The sequence below is a fragment of the Nelusetta ayraudi genome, unplaced genomic scaffold (genome assembly GCF_046127955.1).
Source record: "Nelusetta ayraudi isolate G7.1 ecotype Tasmania unplaced genomic scaffold, CSIRO-AGI_Nayr_v1 ptg000221l, whole genome shotgun sequence".
Taxonomy (NCBI): Eukaryota; Metazoa; Chordata; class Actinopteri; order Tetraodontiformes; family Monacanthidae; genus Nelusetta; species Nelusetta ayraudi.
Window position 1 is genome coordinate 281,242 of NW_027466270.1, and position 19,072 is coordinate 300,313.

Sequence of the window (19,072 nt, forward strand, 5' to 3'; positions counted from 1 at the left end):
TCTGCGCAGCATATTTAGCCCTCTGTTTGCAGCCTCTTGCAAAGAACAGAATTGATAATGAAATCTTGAAAAAGGATTTCATTACCAATCTTCGCCACACAAGCAGGACCACTTGATCCTCACCTGCCAGGATCACAGAACTCTACGGATGTGGGCCAAGACTTCCATTTGCCTCCCTGTCCGTGACCCTCAAAGACTCCCGGGGGTGAATTTTAACCGGGCGGATCATCGATTCCCCCACCTCATCGATTTACACATCTCGGAGAAAAGCGAACCCGCTCTGTTTCCGCTTTGTATCCTCCTGCGCAAACAAGACGGGGCGAGCCGGGTGGGAGGGCGGCTTCCTTTGTTGGCGACAGGAAGTGTGAAAGTGACCCTTTTTAGTATTCGCCAGGCCGGAACGTCTCCTCCACGCACCACCACCGCCACTTGCCACCACCGCACCCCCCCCCCCACCCCTGGATTCTAAGACGTCTTCTGGAAGATCATCCGCAGAGATGCTTAGCAGATAATCTCTCCTCCTTTGAAGAGCGCCTCAGTTCTTAACCAGCCTCACAGTGTTCCCGGCGGGAGGGGGGGGGGGGGGCAGGGAGAACACAGAGGGTATTTGCAACGCAGCTAACAAAAAACAAAATAAAGAAATAAAGAAGGAACGAAGAGTGGATGCGGAGCGCTAATGTTTACACACATTCAGACACTTTCTCATTATAAGTCCCTGTCTGCGGGGAGCAGGCGGCTTTAAATAGATTAATATTGCCTCTCATTGGGCTTTGGTCCGACTCACACCCAAAAGCAAACGCCTTTGGCAGTTATTAAGGTTATTCCTCCCAACAGCCGCAGCATGGTGGGGCTTTGAAATAGCGGCGGCGCCCGCGTTCTCCTCTCCAGAGTTCAGATGGCGCTCATAATTATTTATTCCGTTGGGTTTTTGTTTTTTTTTCCCGTTGTTGTTTGTTTGTTTTGTTTTTTTTCGCCGCCGCCCGTGCTAAGCCGCCATTAAATGTGGCGCCGTACGAGGTGTAGCGGTTATTGAAACGTCCGCAGGTGGATCAGCTCGGAGATTATCTCTTCAGCGGCGGATCCCTGCTCGCTCTCGTGCGCCGGCCGCTCGTCCTGCGGCGTGTTTGATAATGATTTATCGTTGTTCGCTGTCACGGCTTATCTCCCTCCGCCGCTGACTTGCTATTTTTCACACTGTGATTGTGTTTCGCCCTCGCAGGGAGAGCTCGGAGAGCCCGGCCAGAAGGGAAGCAAAGGCGACAAAGGAGAGCACGTGAGTCGCTGTGAACAACAAAAAAACAACAAAACAACAGAAGCAAACACGGCTGAAAAAACTGTGTTCTATCAATTTGAATGTTTTTGTTGATGTGTTCCTTCTTCGCCGCAGGGCCCGCCAGGTCCCACTGGCCCTCAAGGGCCCGTCGGAGCACCCGGTCCTGCCGTAAGTGTCCCAGGCTCCTTCAGCACACCTCGCCCTATGTGGTGGTCTTGAGGCCGTCAGCGGCGTGAACGTTGGTCTGGCTTGCATGTGTGGTCTCCAGGGAGCAGATGGTGAGCCCGGTCCCAGAGGTCAGCAGGGTCTTTTCGGACAGAAGGGAGACGAAGGGTCCAGAGGATTCCCCGGACCTCCAGGCCCAGTCGGGCTGCAGGTGGGGAGCAGGAGACAGAAGATTTAAAGCAAAATTTGCATTTATTTTTTTCTGAACAAACGAGGATGATTCACTTCTCTGTTTCCCGCTCAGGGCTTGCCTGGACCTCCTGGTGAGAAAGGTGAAACTGGAGACGTTGGTCAAATGGTGAGCCTGGTTGTTCAAGTTAAAAAAACAAAAACAAAAACAATAATTGACCTGGGTTTTTCTGTGTTGTAGAAATGCTTTTGTGGATGTGAATCCCAAATTTCATAGGAATATATTTTTTGGCTATAAACATAAACACAGAGAAAATAAAATCCTAAAGTCTTCCTTGGATGAGTGTATGGTAGATTGTTTGTCCTATCTGGGCTTTGGTAGAAACTACCACCAGGTACTGTATCATAATCAAACAAACATAATGACACACAATAGGAAGCACGGCTGCATTTAAGATCATTTATTTCTCAGATTGTATCATCATACAGACGACGCTATCGGTGCTGATGACGCTGTTTAAACGTGCCTGTCCTGTCGACTTCCTCCCTCTGCAGGGTCCACCTGGTCCTCCTGGTCCACGAGGCCCCTCAGGACCCCCTGGAGCCGATGGCTCTCAGGGACCCCCTGGTGGTATCGGAAACCCTGGTGCTGTTGGAGAAAAGGTGCGTCGTTGCTAGCTGAGGTGCTCCGCGCCGGTTTTCGCCGCCGCCGTCGTTCTTATGTTTGCCCGGAAATCCCACTTGCCACTTCATAATGTGGTCTAAGCAAATACACTCCCCTCCGCCCCCCATCCGTGAAGAAAAAAAAACCAAAAAATTTAGTTGTGTTGCTTTGCGCCTTCCTTCTAATGCGATGCTAATTGCCTCCATCCTTCAGGCTATTAAGTAAAAAGCACAAACCGCTTAAGTAAACAAAAACTTAGGGGGCGGCGGGTGACAAAAAAAATGAAAAAGCTGCTTTGTCGTAATTTCACTCCACCACCTCCAGCCAGCAGACGCTTTAAAAGCTCGGCGCGCAGGTTTTACACGCAGAGTTGCGAATCGTCGGCCTCTGCAACAAGATGAGTCGATGGCGGCGTCTCGCAGCTCAGACCGTTTGTGTTGATTATTTAAATGGACGACCATGGCGATCATTATCTTGCAACCGCTTCCTCTCGGGGAAAGAAAAGGGGGGGGTGGATGAGGGTGCAATTTCACTCGCGAGGGGACTTGTTGAGCTCATTATTCACGCAGCACAACCAGTGGTCCAGGCGTTGAATTGGTGAAGTCTTTTTATAGCAGAACGCCCACAAGGACAGGTGCTTTTTATCTCTTTTTTTTTGGTCTTCTCGGCTGCGGAAGATGAACCCGATCCGCTGCCCCAGCACTTTGTCTTGGTGCTCTGCGGGGAAGCTCGACGATAATGGTGATGATGATGATGATGCGGAGGCAGACATTAATATTTCCTCGCGCCTCCTCCTCCTCCTTCTCCTCCTCCTCCTCCTCCTTGTCCTGTGAAACGGCCCGTGATTGCTCTCCTCCTTCCACTCCTTCTTCTCCTCCTTCTGCTGCCGGGAGACAGAAGCGCGCTTAATCTAGCGGACAGCCTGTCCTCCTCGGCAACAGCGAGGCCCCGGCTGCGGCGAGTCTGGATAAATATTCGGCGGCGGGGCGCCTCGCCATCATCCAAAGATGATAAATGCATTATTAAAGTCGCCTCTCGTGAAATCAGCCCCCCCCCAACCCCACCCGTCTTTTATTTGTTGCTCCTCTTTTATTATGAAAGGCCCGCTCTGGAAGCTTTTCCAGCCTGTCTGACTGCAGTATTCATGCGCTATCTCTCTTTGCCGCCGGTGCGACCCCAACCCCTTCTCTCTTTTTCTCTCTCTTCTTTTTGTACAAAGCGGAGCACTTTTGCCGCGTTATAAACTCCAGAGGATAGCCTGTCCTTCCTCTGTGTGTAGAGCTAAACACAGGCCTCTTTCTCTCCCCCCCCCGGACTAATCGCTCTTCAGCTGACTTGGCGTTTTTTTTATTAGTCAGCTCGGGGAGCTTGGCGGGCGAGCGAGCGGAGCCGGGCGCCAAGCTCGTCCGTCCTCTTCAGCCTGTGACGAGCAGCTGTCTGTCACGCTCGCGGCACGCTCGCCCCCCCCCCTCTCGACAGTTTCACCTGGCTGCACCCTTGGCGACGAGGATGCGGGGTGGGGTGGGGTGTTCGGAGGGAGGATCAATTGCGCGTTCAAACAGACACGTCATGCCGTCGATAAAGAGACGGATTACAAGAGACAAACAAGGCGGCGAATTGGACTTTGATTTCCTCGACGCGGCGCTAAAGGACGCGCTGATTAGAACGCATTACCTGACGGCCATGTTGAAGTTCCCCGCCATCGATCCGCTCCCTCCCTCACCCCTCACCCCCCCCCCCCAAAAAAAAAAAAAAAAAACATGACGTGGATGAATGTTTGGTCCTGGAACGAGTGCAGAGCGTGTCTGCAATAAAGCGAAGGGGGAAAAAAGAAGGAGGAAAAAAAAAAAAAAAAAAGAGCCAACAGGGTCGACGCTGTGTTGGGCTTGTGTGACAGTGAGTAACGATAGCGGCGGGCGTATAGGTGAGCAGACAGGGCAGCTATCCAATAGGGCGCGAGGTGGACGAGGACAAGATATATGTGCAGGGTCCAGGGAGAATGAGAAGGTCAGTGGCCTGCGGAGCTCTCGAGCCTCCGGTGATGGATTGAAATCTCATGTGTCATCTCTTTCTCTGCCCATTTGGGCGACAAGGGCGGCGGGACGGGCGGCGAGGGCTGCTGCTGTAAATGATGGGATTTTTAGAGCCGCGTCTGCATCCACAAATCACAATTTTGTGCGCGTGCGCGCGTGTGTGACTCTCGCTCTTTGTAACCCTTCCAGGGAGACGCCGGCGAGACTGGAGAGCCTGGTCCTCAGGGAGAAGTCGGCCCACCGGTGAGTTGTCTGCTTCTAATTTATTCATTAGTGTAAGAAAGAAAGAAATAATGAAATTCCCTCCTGTTGTTTCACCGCCACTTCAGCTGTGGTGAAACAATAGCTGTTGTTCTTGAAATACCCCGTGTGCTCGTGCGTTTATCAAAAATAAACTTTTATTGCAATTTGGCGTTGAGAGGATTCCCAACAGTCTGCAAGGATTCTGGCAGCACCGAACCGGCAATATCTTGTGCTTTTTCCAGGGTTCAAGAGGCGAGAGAGGAGAAAAGGGAGAGTCAGGGCCTGCTGGTGCTGCTGGACCCTCGGGACCTAAGGGACCCCCTGGAGATGATGGCCCCAAAGGAAGCCCTGTACGTTTTCATTCTTCACCACTGTGACAAAAGCAGCAATTTGTGTTGCATTTCTATTAGTAGAAAAATGTGCCATCGCGTGTCTTTTATTTGTGATTTGTGTTGATGTTTAGGGTCCAAGTGGATTTCCCGGTGACCCTGGTCCCCCTGGAGAGCCCGGTCCTGCTGTAAGTATGGCAGCATCTTAACTGCCAATGAACCGAGCAAAGTCTGTTCTATTTTTGTTCCTGTGCAGTGCATTATAACAATGGCTCTGTACTATTCACATGCAGGGGTTAGATGGTGCACCTGGTGACAAGGGAGATGATGGAGAGGCCGGTCAACCCGTAAGTGTTCTTTACTTCATCACCCATCGATTAACTTCATGCATGTCAGCTTATAGCAAATCAAACATTTAGGAGTGACACTTTAAACACTCTGCAATAAGCTCTATTTGCATTTTTTGCTCTCTAAAATTCAAATTAGGGTTCCCCTGGACCCACTGGAGAGTCTGGTCCCTCAGGACCACCAGGAAAGAGAGTAAGTTCTGTCTGCTCCCTTCCTTGTACTTTTCGAAATAAATGCATTCATTTTCCAAAATGAAAGAATGCTCTGTTCAAATTATTCCACTAGATTAATCTCTGTCATCTTTTCCTGTTTTAAACAGGGTCCCATTGGACCTGCAGGACCCGAGGGAAGACAAGGAGAAAAGGGAGCCAAGGTACTAAATCCAACAAATGCAGATTTGCTGTTCCCTTGGTGTCCCTCGGCCTCGCAAAAATAACAAACAAATAAGCAGCACTTAACAGATCTTTTGCGCATCCTGTTTCTGTTTTTGTGTTTTTGTAAAAGGGAGAGTCCGGATTGGAAGGTCCCCAAGGAAAGACTGGTCCTGTTGGTCCTCAAGGGTCACCTGGAAAGCCCGGTTCTGAAGGCCTGAGGGGTATCCCTGGCCCAGTTGTACGTCTTCTCCTCTCCTCAAATTCATAAAATCATTCATAAAAAGACTATTGAAACACTCGCAGTTGACATTTTCTTATTGTAAAGAGCTGAAAAATGATGTGCGTTCAAACGAGTCTCTGTCTTTTTGCAGGGAGAGCAAGGCCTCCCAGGTGCTCCAGGCCCAGACGGACCTCCTGGACCAATGGTGAGTGGATCCCGAGATTAGTTGTTCTGTCAGTTCTAGTCCGCCGCCCAGATTCTCTTTGAGCTGACTTCACCTCGCTCTTGCAGGGTCCCCCTGGTTTACCTGGCTTGAAAGGAGACTCCGGTGTCAAAGGAGAGAAGGTAAGCAGCTTTGAAAGCCGCTCTGCTGGAAACCAGGCGTGGCGCTAATGGATCTCCGCCGCGCAGCCATCGATCAGATCTTTTGTTTGCCTTCAGCCATTAAATGATTTGACAGCGACCCACATAGACGTACGCTGACGGCGCGTGCGACCGTATTGACGGTTCTGACTCACTGCACCCTTCCTCCCGCCGTTCAGGGCCATCCCGGTCTCATCGGACTCATCGGACCACCGGGCGAACAGGGAGAGAAGGGAGACAGGGGTCTTCCCGGTCCCGCAGGATCGTCTGGTCTCAAAGGAGACAACGTAAGTCGGCTGCAGGCTTTCAAATGGATTTTCTGCCACGGTGTTAGCCCAAAAAACACACGCACGAAGAATTAAGTCTGCTGGGAGCAATCGATTCATGTTCCGCATATTCCAGGCTGTGAAGTAGCCTCCCATGTTTACTCTCATCACATTTGTACGGTTTTTGTTTTGTTTTTTTCCCCCACTCAGGGTATTGCTGGCCCGTCTGGTCCACTGGGTCCCATTGGTCCCCCAGGATTACCTGTAAGACTCCCGCAAATAGCACGTACACTAATAAATTGGTCTGAAACAAATATTGATCCCGTTTTGTTTTCTTCAGGGTCCCGCTGGTCCCAAAGGAGCTAAAGGATCATCTGTAAGTGTTTGATCAATACAAAATAGAAAAATGATGCAACGGACGAGGAAGCAAAAGTGATTTATTGTGATCCGATAGAATATCTCAATACTGTGTCTATTTATTCGTCAATAATCCATTGCTTTCCTTTGCCGTACTCAGGGTTCAACTGGACCAAAGGGAGAGACTGGTACAACTGGACCTCCTGGACCACCTGTGAGTCATTGATCTCCTGTCGTTAGCACACATCCATAGCGCATGTTGCTATACCTGCGGGACAAACTTTAGCCATCACCCCCCACTGACTCCCCTCTCCGTGACAGGGACCGCCCGGCGACGTCATCCAGCCGCTGCCCATGCAGAGTTCCATGAAGGGCCGAACTCGCAGGAGCATCGACGCCAGCCAGATGGCGGACGACGCGGCGGCCGACGCCAGCTACAAGGACTACGACGACGGCATGGAGGAGATCTTCGGCTCGCTCAACTCCCTCAAGCTGGAGATCGAGCAGATGAAGCACCCGCTGGGCACCCAGGCCAACCCGGCCCGCACCTGCAAGGACCTGCAGCTCTGCCACCCGGACTTCCCCGATGGTTTGTGTTCAATGCATGGTTCTTTGATCGTCTCTGTGCAATTTAACGCGGCCCGACATGCATGTGCACAGTGATATCGATATCTCTGCATTACAAGCCGCTCCTTGCAGAATGTGTTGCCAAACACCTGGAATCAGGAGAGGAGTTCTTTTGAGGGAGTCAGTCCAGCAGCTGAACTCATTGTCCGCTTTGCTGCTTTATAACTTTTCTCCGCACGTCTGAATACCAATTGGTGCGATACCGGCGGATAGTATTGGCAGAGAGACGTGGGTCGATAATGCGCGACACTGCCGCGACCTCAAAAAAGTCAAGCTCAGACTACAAATCATGTGTGTTGCACCCTTAATGGCACCCCGTGCCCACTGTTTGTTTGTTTTTTTCTAGGTGAATACTGGATCGATCCCAACCAGGGCTGCTCTCGGGACTCCTTCAAGGTTTACTGCAACTTCACAGCAGGTGGAGAGAGCTGCATCTTCCCAGATAAGAAGTCTGAAGGGGTAAGTCGGGCCTTAATAAACCTGACACACACACACACACACACACACACACACACACACACACACACACACACAGACTCTCTCTTTCTCTCTCTCTCTTTCTCTCTCCCACTCTCTGGCACACACATGCACACACACAGGATGCAATGTCAGGTGCAAAGTCAGTGTGCAGGAAAAAGGCTTTGGCGCTGGCGTTAGCAAGAGGATGCACCTCGGTGAAGAGAGAGGAAATCTATTTCCAGGGTTTTTTGCAACGTGACTGACAGTGAAGGGAGCCCAAGGCTTCGGGATGTGTTTGCCGTATTGTTCCTCGCCTTGCGCAGTGTCGAAATAACCCAAATATTTCAAGAGTAGCTGCAGCAGCAGCAGCTCAGTTTGTCTTCGCACGCACTCTTATAATTAGCCTCCGTGAGATTACCTAGTGTTTTTACAAGGCAGACGTGGGGGATGACTCGGCAGTACCGCTCCTCCCGCGAGTACCCAAAAAGTTATTTCACAAACGCGCAGAAAAAAAATCTCCGCCCAGTAACTGAAGCCGGAGGAGACACGGTTGCTGTGAGTCACCCGTCCGTGTTTCATTGTGCTGTTCAGACGGGGAGCCGTAAAGCTGTTGGCAGGTGACGGGTAAATCCAGAGAAAGGTCTCATTAGGGGCACCATTATGCGCGAGCGTGCGGTGCAGCGTTAGACGGGGGGAGAAAGGGGCGAGACATGGGTAAGACCGTCTTCGACAAGTCAGGGGTTGTGTCAGAGCGCAGCGCTGCAGCCACTCTAATGATGCCGCTCGCCGGGCCTCCGAGGAGCAGGAGTTTGCTTAAGCTCGGTATAATGAAGCAGACTTTTTATAGCGCGCCGCTGACGAGCCGCTCTGGGCGTTGCGCTGTCGGCCTTTGCGCGGGGGACTGTAAACACTCCCGCGCGCTACTTCGGATCGGCGCCGTTGTTATCGTTGTGCCCACCCGGTGTTGCTCGTATCGCTGGTTGTGCTGTCTGGAGTACGGCAGAGGAGACAAAGACTGACTTGCTTCATTCCGACCCTCGCCACCACTTCACCCTCCTGCCTCGGAGTTTAGTTGGAGCTAGCAGTTGAAAATTGGCTTCTGCAAATACTGCCCGTTCGTTATTGACTGTCAGCTTCCACTCGGACGTGTTTCTCAGGCGGCAATGCAACATTACAACAACGCAGCTTTCTGACGTTAAAGTTTGGTCCAAGATCTGGTGTGAAGTTTAGCTAATGCTGCCGCTAGCTGGGTCGCTGCTACATGTGCATTAGCATTTTTACAAGCGTTTTTTTTTTTCTCTCTCTCTGCCTCTGATATCCTCGTAAGGAAAAAGGACCTCAATTCACGGAAAAGACATTTAACTTAGACAATGACTGCCATAATTTCCCAACCTTTTTTTACTGGTCTGTTTGAAATCCTTTTAAAAAGGACGAGTTCGCCCCCTCGCCCTTTTCCCGGCAAGAATCGTAAAACCCTTTGCGAGAGCGTAGCGGCGCAGAGGTTGGACGAGAGGTGAAACGGAGCCCGAGTAAAAGTTGCAGCAAAGTCTTAACGTCCCTCTCGCAGAGAGAGAGAAGAGAGAGAGAGAGAGAGAGAGAAGAGAGAGAGAGAGAGAGAGAGAGAGAGCTAAAGGTCACCTGTAAGGCGGCTGTACTGTGTGCCGTCTCCCAGCGAAAGGCCATTTCCGCACTCATCACTCATTAGCTCATTAGGGCCATCGACGACGGTTGGATATCATACCTCACCATCTAATTATGTGGGGCATTCATCAGTGTCATTGATGAGGGTGTGGGGGGGCGCCATTAGAGCCCCCCGCAGCCCCGGCGGCTGGGCCGCGACTTCCGGCGGCTTTGGCAAAGTCAGAGTCTCGGCCAGCGCAAGGCGGCCGCTGCGAGAGCGCCTCGCAGGCGGCACTTCCTTAATTAATCACTGTGTACTCATGCATTTTTCAGCAGCAATTAGTCCGCCAGCCACGGTTTGTACTGTACAAAATGGCATAATGGATAACTGAAGCATTCCGGGCCGGGGCCGGGACTGCTTCATTTCTGCGGTATTTCAGGTTCCTGGCGAGACTCTTGGAGGACGAGCGGAGGAGGAGGAAAAGCATTGATGGGGTTTCTGTGTTTCTGCACCGGTGTTTTTCTTTCTTTAACGCTGTTTTTTCCCCTCCTCCTCCTCCTCCTCTTATTCCTCCTCCTCTTCCTCCCATGCCTTCCCTCTCGTCGATCTATGCCCCCAGGCCAGGCTCACATCCTGGGCAAAGGAGAATCCCGGCTCCTGGTTCAGTGAATTCAAACGTGGTAAACTGGTAAGACTCGACTTCCTCCGGTCCCGTTCCGCTCCCTGAATAGCCTCTTATATTTTTCGCAGAGCAAAATGGCAAAATGGCCCAAAGACTCGCCGGGCACATGGTATAGTCACTACAAGAGAGGTTCGATGGTAAGTGGCGCCGGCCGGCCGGGTCCTGGCTGAGGCCTCGGACCCTTGTGTGTGCCTGATGCTCTGCATGGTTCTGGTGCCACAAAGTATGTATATTGGTTGTTCAAAAAAAAAAAGAAATGACTGCTTGACCGAGCATGAAGCTGCACTCACCATTCAGTACAGAAACGCGGGCGATGCTCTGGGCGGTGAAACGGGGAGGAGGAGGAGAAGGAGAAGGAGGAGGAGGAGGAGGAGGAGGAGGAGGAGGAGTTGCGGCTCTGAGATTTGCGGTGTGTTTTTTATTCAGCCGTGTGAAACGGCCGACCGTTAAAACCCTCCGCCCGTATTTCCTCCCTGCAACGCCCCCCTCCTTGTCCTCCCCCTCCCCCACTCCAACGTGAAGTGAGCATCGTCCCCGCCTCTCTAAGAGTGACTGCGTGCCTTGACACTCCATTGACTCGAGGAGCAACGGTGCACTTAATAGCACCGGACGAGGGAAAAAGGGCGGAGCCTGGGAGGAAACGCAGCAACTCTGCAGCCCCCACCTACCCCCCCCCCTTTTTTTCCCCCCCCGCTTCCGTCTGAGTTACAGCGTATTTGTTTAGCGAGGAGCTCAACGCTTTTCTGCCTCAGCAGGTCTCCATCCTTTTTACGAGAGCGAGAGAGAGAGACAGGGGAGAGAGAGGGAGAGAGAGAGAGAGAGAGAGAGAGAGAGAGAGACGGGGGGGAGAGAGAGAGAGAGAGAGAGAGAGAGAGAGAGAGAGAGACAGACAGAGACAGAGACATGGGGGGGGGAGAGAGAGAGAGAGAGAGAGAGAGACAGGGGGAGAGAGAGAGAGAGGGAGAGAGAGAGAAGCCGCTGCCATTCAGCCGCACTCCAGCACCCCCCCGCCCCCCCTTCCACACACACACACACACTCAGTACCCCCTCCCATTCCAACCCATCTCCATTAAATACTAACTAAATCCAGCAGAGTGGCTCCAAGTCAAGCAGGTCAGGCACTCAGTCACCACCCAGGGGCTTCTGGGTACTCAGTCACTGTTGACTTGCGGCTGCGATGACAAAGAGGTAAATCTGTGTGCGTCTCCGTCTCCGTGTGTGTGTGTGTGTGTGTGATGTCGGACTTGGATAGGGTGAAAGCCCCCCCCCCCAAAAAAAAAAACCTGGCGAAAATTCCAGAGGGCCGCAAATTGGCAACACAACGATGGAAAAAAAAAAAGAAGTGGTGCCACCACTCTGGGTTTGTATCACGTGCATGTCGAGGCGTGTGTGTCTGCGTCTGTGTGTGGAAAGCGGAGCCAGAATGGCCGGTGGTTTTCCCGGGCTGCATGGCTGTTGGATGCTGCATGTGCTTTGAGCGGCCGGTGAGTCTTGTTCTGTCTGCAAAGACCAAGCGACCATGTGGATCGAATGGATTTGCCAACGGTTGGTATGCAAGCGGCCGCTCGCTCGGCGACTGAACAGGAGCGGCGGCCGGGTTTTCAAAAGGGGGGGTGGGGGGATGGGGGGATGGGGGGAGGGGGGCGTAGACGAAAAAAAAAACAAAAAAACAACCCACTGTCTTATCAGTCGGGAGTTACAGCGCATTATCGGCAGGCGTAATGGGATATATCTCTCTTTTTTCTGACAAGCCTCACCGTAATTAAAAATTGTAAAAAAGAAAAAAAAAAAAATTAAAAAAAAAGAAGAGACAAAGACACATTTAGGTTAATTACTGGGGAAATTAACACAGACTCGCGCCGGCGTCGTCATCCATCTAATTACGATTTCACGCGCTCGCTGTGATTTCCCTCCAGTGAGCGCGCCGAGCGCCGAAAACGCGCAATCAACATTGAAATGAGGGTTTTAGTTACGCTCGGTTTTGTTTTTTTGTCCTTTGAAGGCAGATTCTTTCCGCATTAGGCCTTCCAACATCTGCGCAGCTTCCAGGCATTAGACCCCCCCACCTCCCCCAGCCCCCCCAACCATAATGTGTCATCACGCCATCCTTCTTAGCAACGCGAGCTCCGCGTTCTGGCGTTTGGACGAACACCCCCCCCCCCACCCGAATTCTTCCAAACCCGCCGCTGTGACTAACGGTAGCATAAACCCCGCCCCCGCAGCGAGGGAGCCGCGGCGCTCCTCGCTTGTTAAACCAGTCGCATCGGCCCTTCTGCGAATAGCCGCCGGGCGAGCTGGATGCGCGCTGATACTCGGGCGACAACGGTTAGCGGTAAATACCCAGAATGCACTGCTTCCGATCAGTGGCAACGTGGAGCACGGCGGCGTCGGCCTCCGCTCGCACGGCGGCTGTGGGTTTAATCCGAGCGTGTCCTTGGACGCGGCGCCGACTTCTTTCAGGAGTCTCTCTGCAACAGGAGGCACGTCCCAGGAATACAAACCAGGCAGCAAATCACAACTATAAATGACCAGGCATAGATTAAATTAAAGCGGCCCCGGAGAGACAAGCGGCGCTGCAGAATGCAAGAAGAGGGCTCAGTCAATCTTTTTTTTTTCTTTTGCGTTTGTTCTCCACTCCTTCACTCGCCGCTAGCATCCCTCACCCGCTCCTCTCCTCCCCTCCTCCTCTTCCCCCCCCCGCAGCTCTCCTACGTGGACGCGGAGGGCAACCCCATCGGCGTGGTCCAGATGACCTTCCTGAGGCTGCTGAGCGCCGCCGGCAGGCAGAACATCACCTACAACTGCTACCAGTCGGTGGCCTGGCACGACCAGGACCAGGACAACTACGACAAGGCCATGCGCTTCCTGGGCTCCAACGACGAGGAGATGTCTTACGACAACAACCCCTACATCCGCGCCGTGCTCGACGGCTGCGCGGTAAGTTCTGACCCGATCGTTTTCCTTGTTCTGAATCCACAGTCAAGGATGTTCGGTTCAACCCGCCCCAACATTCCCGATCCGTCTCTTTGTCCTGCTCTTGACAAGCTGTCTTTGCTCCTACGATGCTGACATGTGCCGGGCCACTAGGTGGCAATAAACCTTTTGGAAAACACAGACAATTCCGGCCTTGTGACGATCAAGCATAGTTTGTTTCCGCTGAAACCCTCGAGGAAGTACAGAGCAAACAACATCTTTTAAAACAACGTCCTAGTTAGCAATGGCTGAGGTTAGATGCAAATTGTATTGTAAATTTTGACCCACAATAAAGCTGCACAACTTGTCTTCAGTTTCCTCTTGCACACAGAGCAACAAGAGTCCATAATCACCTCTCCGATCTGCCATTGAACTGAAACAGATCACAGCGCAATCTCATCAGCGTAATGTTGAACCTTGAGCGAGGAAAGTGGCTGATAGCATCCAACCGCTAATTATAGCGTTCGTCTAACCACAGTTTAGCTAGGAGTAAACCTGAGCTCCATAGTCATCGACACACATGTGCCACCTCCTATTCCCTTTGGCGGTTTCATCATATGGAAAGGTTTAGTTATCTTGTCACCCTGTTAGCAAAAGTGACAATGTAGCCAGTTTCCTGGTGTGTTTTTAGCTTCATGCGCTAACCTGCTGTCGCTTCCTCTCGTCCGCAGACAAAGAGGGGCTACGAAAAGACAATAATTGAGATCAACTCGCCGAAAGTGGAACAGGTTCCGTTTGTGGATATCATGTTCAACGACTTTGGCGGCAGCACGCAGAAGTTTGGATTCGAAGTGGGCCCCGCCTGCTTCATCGGCTAAGACTGTTTACTGAGCAAATGGAGGAAGAAAAAAAAAACTAAACAAAACATATATTTGTTTTCTCAGAAAAAAATGATTAAAAAAACGATTGAAAAAAATAAAAGATAGGACAGTTCTATTTGTAAAAAAAAAAAGAAAAAAAAGTTACTTTGTTTCCAGAAAGCAACAAGTACGAGTACAATGAAATCAAAGTGAAAATACGGTGAAATTCTATAGGAATAGCGGAGCAAAAGCAAGATAACCTTGAAACCTCAGTGTGCCTTCTCCATCACATGCAAGTTTTGAAACTGGATGTCAGATCCCGCCTCCTAGCCCAACCCCCGCCACACTTGATTTAGCCTCTTTTTTGACCCACACATCGAAGGCAACCCTGAGAGCTGAAGCCGTTTTCCAGACGCTCACAACACTTTTCCAAGGACTCCAAACCCCCATTTGGCTCTTTTCTTTTTAGTTTCCATGTTTTCTCTCGTCTCCCTGGCATTCTTCCTTTCTCATTTGTTTGTTTTCCACTCGGTTTGTTTGCTCATTCACTTCGGGAGCTTTTGTTTGTGCATAATTGTCTTACCGTTCCCTTGGAATGGATCTTATATATATAAATATATAAATATATATAAATATTTTTAATTGTTTGTAAGTACATTCTGTATATTTTTTTTTTTCTCTTCCCGGTTGTGTTTATTGCTTCTGGCTTCAAAACATGCATGTGACTTTATGAATTGTGAGGTAGGTGAGGATGCGGAATCATCAACAAAGAAAAATTGTAAATTGAAAAGCGGACCAGGGGGAAAAAAAACATACGTATAAAAAAAAAACAAAACAACAAAAAAAGAAATTGGGAAGTCTTGTCTTGTTGCAGTTGTGGAGCACACCTTGTTGTAATTTAAGAGCAGTATGGAAATAAAGGACAAAATGGAGCTCTGTGATTACTATGTGACACTTTTGATTTGTGTAACGAACCAAAGGAAAGTTAAAACATTCCTCCTTCTCTGAGCGGAAACTCCGCCCCCCCCGGTGGCAATATCGTTAACTTAATAAACCCGCTTTGGTCTTTTTTTTTTGTTTTCTCTCCCCCCCCCCCCCCCCCCTCCCTTTAGATGCTCACCTGTCTGACTATGCAATGGGAGAGTTGTCGCGTTTTAAATGAAAACACAACTTAATCAAAAAAAAAAACAACTAGGTGCTATTTCCTCTCTTCTGTGGTGCTATGTGATTTTTTTTCTTCTTCTTCTTCTTCTTCTTCTCTGTTTTCCGTTGTTTGAATGCAAAAAAAAAAAAAAAGCAACGACGCGGTAACGACGGCATTTCACCCATCGTGGACGTCACAGTTGCGCGCCGCTTCTCGCCGACCGCTCGCAGATCGGCCGCCATGCACACGGCGTCGCACAATACCCCCCAATCCCCCCCACCCCTCTCGTTTCCGACACGTGATGGAATGTGGCGCTAAAAGACGGTGCTTTGCTCTTTTAAGGAAGCCGCGTTTCCCTCCTCCGTCCGTCGACTTCATGGGTGCAACATCAAAACCGACGGACGGACGGGTCGTCCGGGGCCACGAGCGTCTGGGTTTGGTCCAGAAAATTGTGTGTGTTTTTTTTCTTTTCTTTTTTATCGAAAGAAATCCTTCCACCAAAGAGCTTATTTTATCTTTTTCTTTTTTTTCTTTTTTTTTACATTTATATTGTAGCTTTAAGAGCCACGGCGGCTCAAAGATAAAAACAAAACACTCTTCTCGTGTGGGAACTTGAAAAGTATCTGATCCTGATTTTTACTGCATTAGAAGTAGGTCACCAAATTAGCCCGATGGAAGTTTGCGCTTTGCTAGTTTTGCCCTATTTTGTAATTATGCTTTTATTTTTTTGTTCAAAGTATGCACTCTCTATGCTTATGACCACTAGTATCTACCACAGAATTGTTTTTTCTTTTTCTTTTTTTTTTTTTTTACAGCCCTTCATACGTAGGTTTGCTTTTTCTAAAAAAAAAACAAAAAAAAAACTTTAAATATGTGACTTGAACCCTTTCTGTTCGTCTTTCTGCAGTACACCCGAATTGACCGCGCTCAGTAAAACAAAAAGGACATTTTTTTTTCCTTTTGTAAATTTCCACGACCAGCGTTGATGCTGCCTTTTATTTTTTAATTTTATTTTCCTGGTTTTATTTTGTAGATTTTCCATTTGTCTGTCTTTGTATGTTTGTTTTCACGGTCTTGTCAAACCTGTGTAAGGATAAAAAGGATAGAAGTTATATTGGGTTTTTTCTCATGTCAATAAATTCAAGTTTACTGTGGCCATCCACTCTTGTATGTCCTTTGAAGCATTAAAACCTATCTGTATGCATGAAACTGTAAAGTTTTCTCTCTTGTTGTTATGATTTTGGTAGAGTGACATGATCTCGAGTCCGCCCTCTCCCGCGGTCGCGGAGTGGAGGGGGAGGAAGGAAAAAAAAGAAAAGAAAAGGAGATGAACTTGTAACTCTACCAAAGCCAATGTTGGTTTGTAGTATATTTATTGTACTATTTAAAATAAAAAAAAATAAACGTTAAATGACACCAATAGTGCAAGAGTGTAAGAGTGCCCCCCTCTTTGCGTGCACGCAGGAGAGATCAAAAAAAAAGAAAAGAAAAAAGAAACCGTCACTGGTGGGAAAAGGTTATTAATTCACTGGCGGACGCCTCCTTATCCTCTGCGAGGCTGCAGAAAACATTTGGCCATTTCCAATAGATTATTCTTCTCTCTGGGCTGCGTGTGTGTGTGTGTGTGTGTGTGTGTTTGTGTGCCTGGCAACACTTCATTTGTTTGAAATGCCAAACAAATTATTATTACGTGTTTAAAAGGTCCCATATTATGCAAAAAAAAAATTGCTTTTCCAGCAGTTTGCGCCTGGAGCCCGTCGGTGAATTGAGGATCGTGGGGAGCGGAAGCAAAAATAATCACTGCAAACTTCCACTGTTGTAATTCAAGTTTTATTTTTTATATACAATTGGAATTTTTTTTTTTCTTCTTTTTTTTTTTAGAGAACCCTACCCCCTGCACCAAGCGCTCTCATAATATGCGATGTGCAACCTTTAATGGAAATCCGAGGTGGCGGAGCGGCACTTAAAAAAAATTGCAAAGTGCAGACTTATTCAAAAGCAGCCACGGAAAATAAATATATATATATATATATATATTTATTTCAGTGTGGTAAATTTTTAATGCTGTGTATGTTTATGGGATGGATGAATGGCCATCAGAGAGGAGCATCCTGAGTGAGCGGAAAAGAAAGAAAGGGAAAAAAAAAGCAGATTCCTCATCCGGAGCGCCGAGAACGTGGAAAATGTTGAGCAGCGGGACACGAGAGAGGGTCAAAGGTCAGCGCAGGAGGACGCAGCCGGCCGCCGGGGCGAGACACGCGTTTGCACGCCGCCCAGTTTTGAGGTCTGCGCGATGGGGTCGCTCAGGGACGACGCTTCTTCGAGTGAGGCAGCCCCCCCGGAAGAGGAGGAGGAGGAAGAGGAAGAAGGGGGAAAAAAAGAAGCCGAAATGTAAGAGCAAACAGTGAAGTGAGTCATGGATAAAGGCTGAGCAGCTTAAGTCAAACAGCTCGGGGATCAAGTGGGAGGCTCGCTAAAGCGTTTCTCCGAGCAATATGAAGATGTTACACGCCAAAGAGTTGCTCTGAGGAAATTCTGCAGCAGTGTACAGCGTTCCCAGTCAGCCGCAGACGTCTCCTCCTCGGCTCTGGAGTTGTGAGATCGGCTCATAGCGTCAGAGCGCATTCACACAGCAAGACGCCATCATTGCATCTTTAGACATTCATCTCTTTTCTTTCTCAGTTTGTTTGTTTGTTTGTTTTTTTTTTGGGGGGGGGGTCATTTTCACCACCTGTCCGACCTTTCCCCTCCTTCTTTAATTGCCCTGACCGCTCGCACCTGTTCCCTCTCTTCCTTGTGCTGATAGTTCATGTTGTGTTTGTGTTGCTTTTGCGGCCTTTTTTCATGCGTGTGGTAGTTTTTTTGTTTGTTTTTTACCTGCGCCTCGTGTGTCTGATAAAGGTGACCGTGCTAACTAGCCACCGCAACAGCCCAAATGTAATCCCATTCCAATGACACCGGTGCAGTTGCGTTGTGAGTGACAAACAAACCAACCGGTGCAAACTACACCGTAATTGAAACTCCAAACGGTTTGGAAAGCCGCGGCAGTTGTTTTTAATATTTTCTGGCAAACGTCTACACCGAGCCACGGAACACTCTGGCTGGTGTCGGGACGTGGCCAGTATCCGAGTGACTGGAGCGAAGGCCGAAAGGTCCGGTGTCCTCACACTCCGTGAGGGACATTTGGTACTGGAGTTAGTGTGTAATTGCCTCGCAGCCCGGGGATGTCGGGCAGCCGGAGCCCATTCGGAGTCCGTCCCCGGCACTGCTGACCTACTTCCGCACAAATCAGATAGCGAGCGGCCACAGATCAACACTGGGACTGTCATTTTGGGATATTAATGAGCGGCTTTTCCGCTCTAATGGACTGAGACTGAGCGGTGGCAGCGCTTCAACACGCTGGTATTTCGGACTTGATCAGCGGCGGCGCCGACCTCCCTTGTAAGGTGACAGACGCGCCCCCTCCGCTCCGTTGAGCCAGACGGTGGCGCATTAAACCAGCGCTGATCGGAATGCAGACTTCCTGTAAAACACGTCTGACCGCTCTCCATTCCTTTTGAATTCATCTGGAATCCTCAAAGTGTTTGAAAAGTGGGGGGGGGGGGGGGGGGGTCTTGGGAGAATGTTTGGAATTAACCCTCAGCGTGACGTTCAAATAGACGAATCGGATTCATTAGCGTTAGCTTGCAGGTGACCGTAGCCAAACGCTCTGTGTGGTGCAGCATTAGCGGCACGTCATCGCCCCCCCACCCCCAACGATGAAAAACTGCTTCTAGTGTGGAGCCGGCAAAAAAAGGGGGGGACTGAAAACTGCCGTCGGCTCTTTTATTGATCTAATAGTAATAAAACTGCATGTGCGGCAGCATCGATGCTAACCTGGTTAGCAGCGGATCAGCTTCCTCTACCTGGCCTTTGGAGCGCATCGAGTGTATTTCACCAGAA

General features: G+C 49.8%; 1 protein-coding gene across 2 annotated transcripts in view; it reads left to right on the forward strand.

Moving 5' to 3' along the window:
- Window positions 1-14,927, forward strand: part of col5a1 (procollagen, type V, alpha 1) — a 66,538-nt gene extending 51,611 nt beyond the window's left edge. The window contains exons 44-66 of one of the 2 annotated variants that reach the window (XM_076016240.1): window positions 1,220-1,273; window positions 1,388-1,441; window positions 1,542-1,649; window positions 1,743-1,796; window positions 2,183-2,290; window positions 4,514-4,567; window positions 4,810-4,917; window positions 5,031-5,084; window positions 5,190-5,243; window positions 5,383-5,436; window positions 5,564-5,617; window positions 5,749-5,856; window positions 5,990-6,043; window positions 6,130-6,183; window positions 6,381-6,488; window positions 6,678-6,731; window positions 6,808-6,843; window positions 6,985-7,038; window positions 7,146-7,413; window positions 7,798-7,910; window positions 10,151-10,219; window positions 12,917-13,150; window positions 13,858-14,927. In XM_076016240.1, coding sequence (XP_075872355.1) covers window positions 1,220-1,273; window positions 1,388-1,441; window positions 1,542-1,649; window positions 1,743-1,796; window positions 2,183-2,290; window positions 4,514-4,567; window positions 4,810-4,917; window positions 5,031-5,084; window positions 5,190-5,243; window positions 5,383-5,436; window positions 5,564-5,617; window positions 5,749-5,856; window positions 5,990-6,043; window positions 6,130-6,183; window positions 6,381-6,488; window positions 6,678-6,731; window positions 6,808-6,843; window positions 6,985-7,038; window positions 7,146-7,413; window positions 7,798-7,910; window positions 10,151-10,219; window positions 12,917-13,150; window positions 13,858-14,004 — 2,055 coding nt within the window. In that variant the 3' untranslated portion in view covers window positions 14,005-14,927. Of the gene's footprint in view, window positions 1-1,219; window positions 1,274-1,387; window positions 1,442-1,541; window positions 1,650-1,742; window positions 1,797-2,182; window positions 2,291-4,513; window positions 4,568-4,809; window positions 4,918-5,030; window positions 5,085-5,189; window positions 5,244-5,382; window positions 5,437-5,563; window positions 5,618-5,748; window positions 5,857-5,989; window positions 6,044-6,129; window positions 6,184-6,380; window positions 6,489-6,677; window positions 6,732-6,807; window positions 6,844-6,984; window positions 7,039-7,145; window positions 7,414-7,797; window positions 7,911-10,150; window positions 10,220-10,281; window positions 10,351-12,916; window positions 13,151-13,857 lie in introns of both variants that reach the window. The other variant, XM_076016241.1, reaches the window with a different exon arrangement.
- The last annotated feature ends 4,145 nt before the right edge of the window (window positions 14,928-19,072 follow it).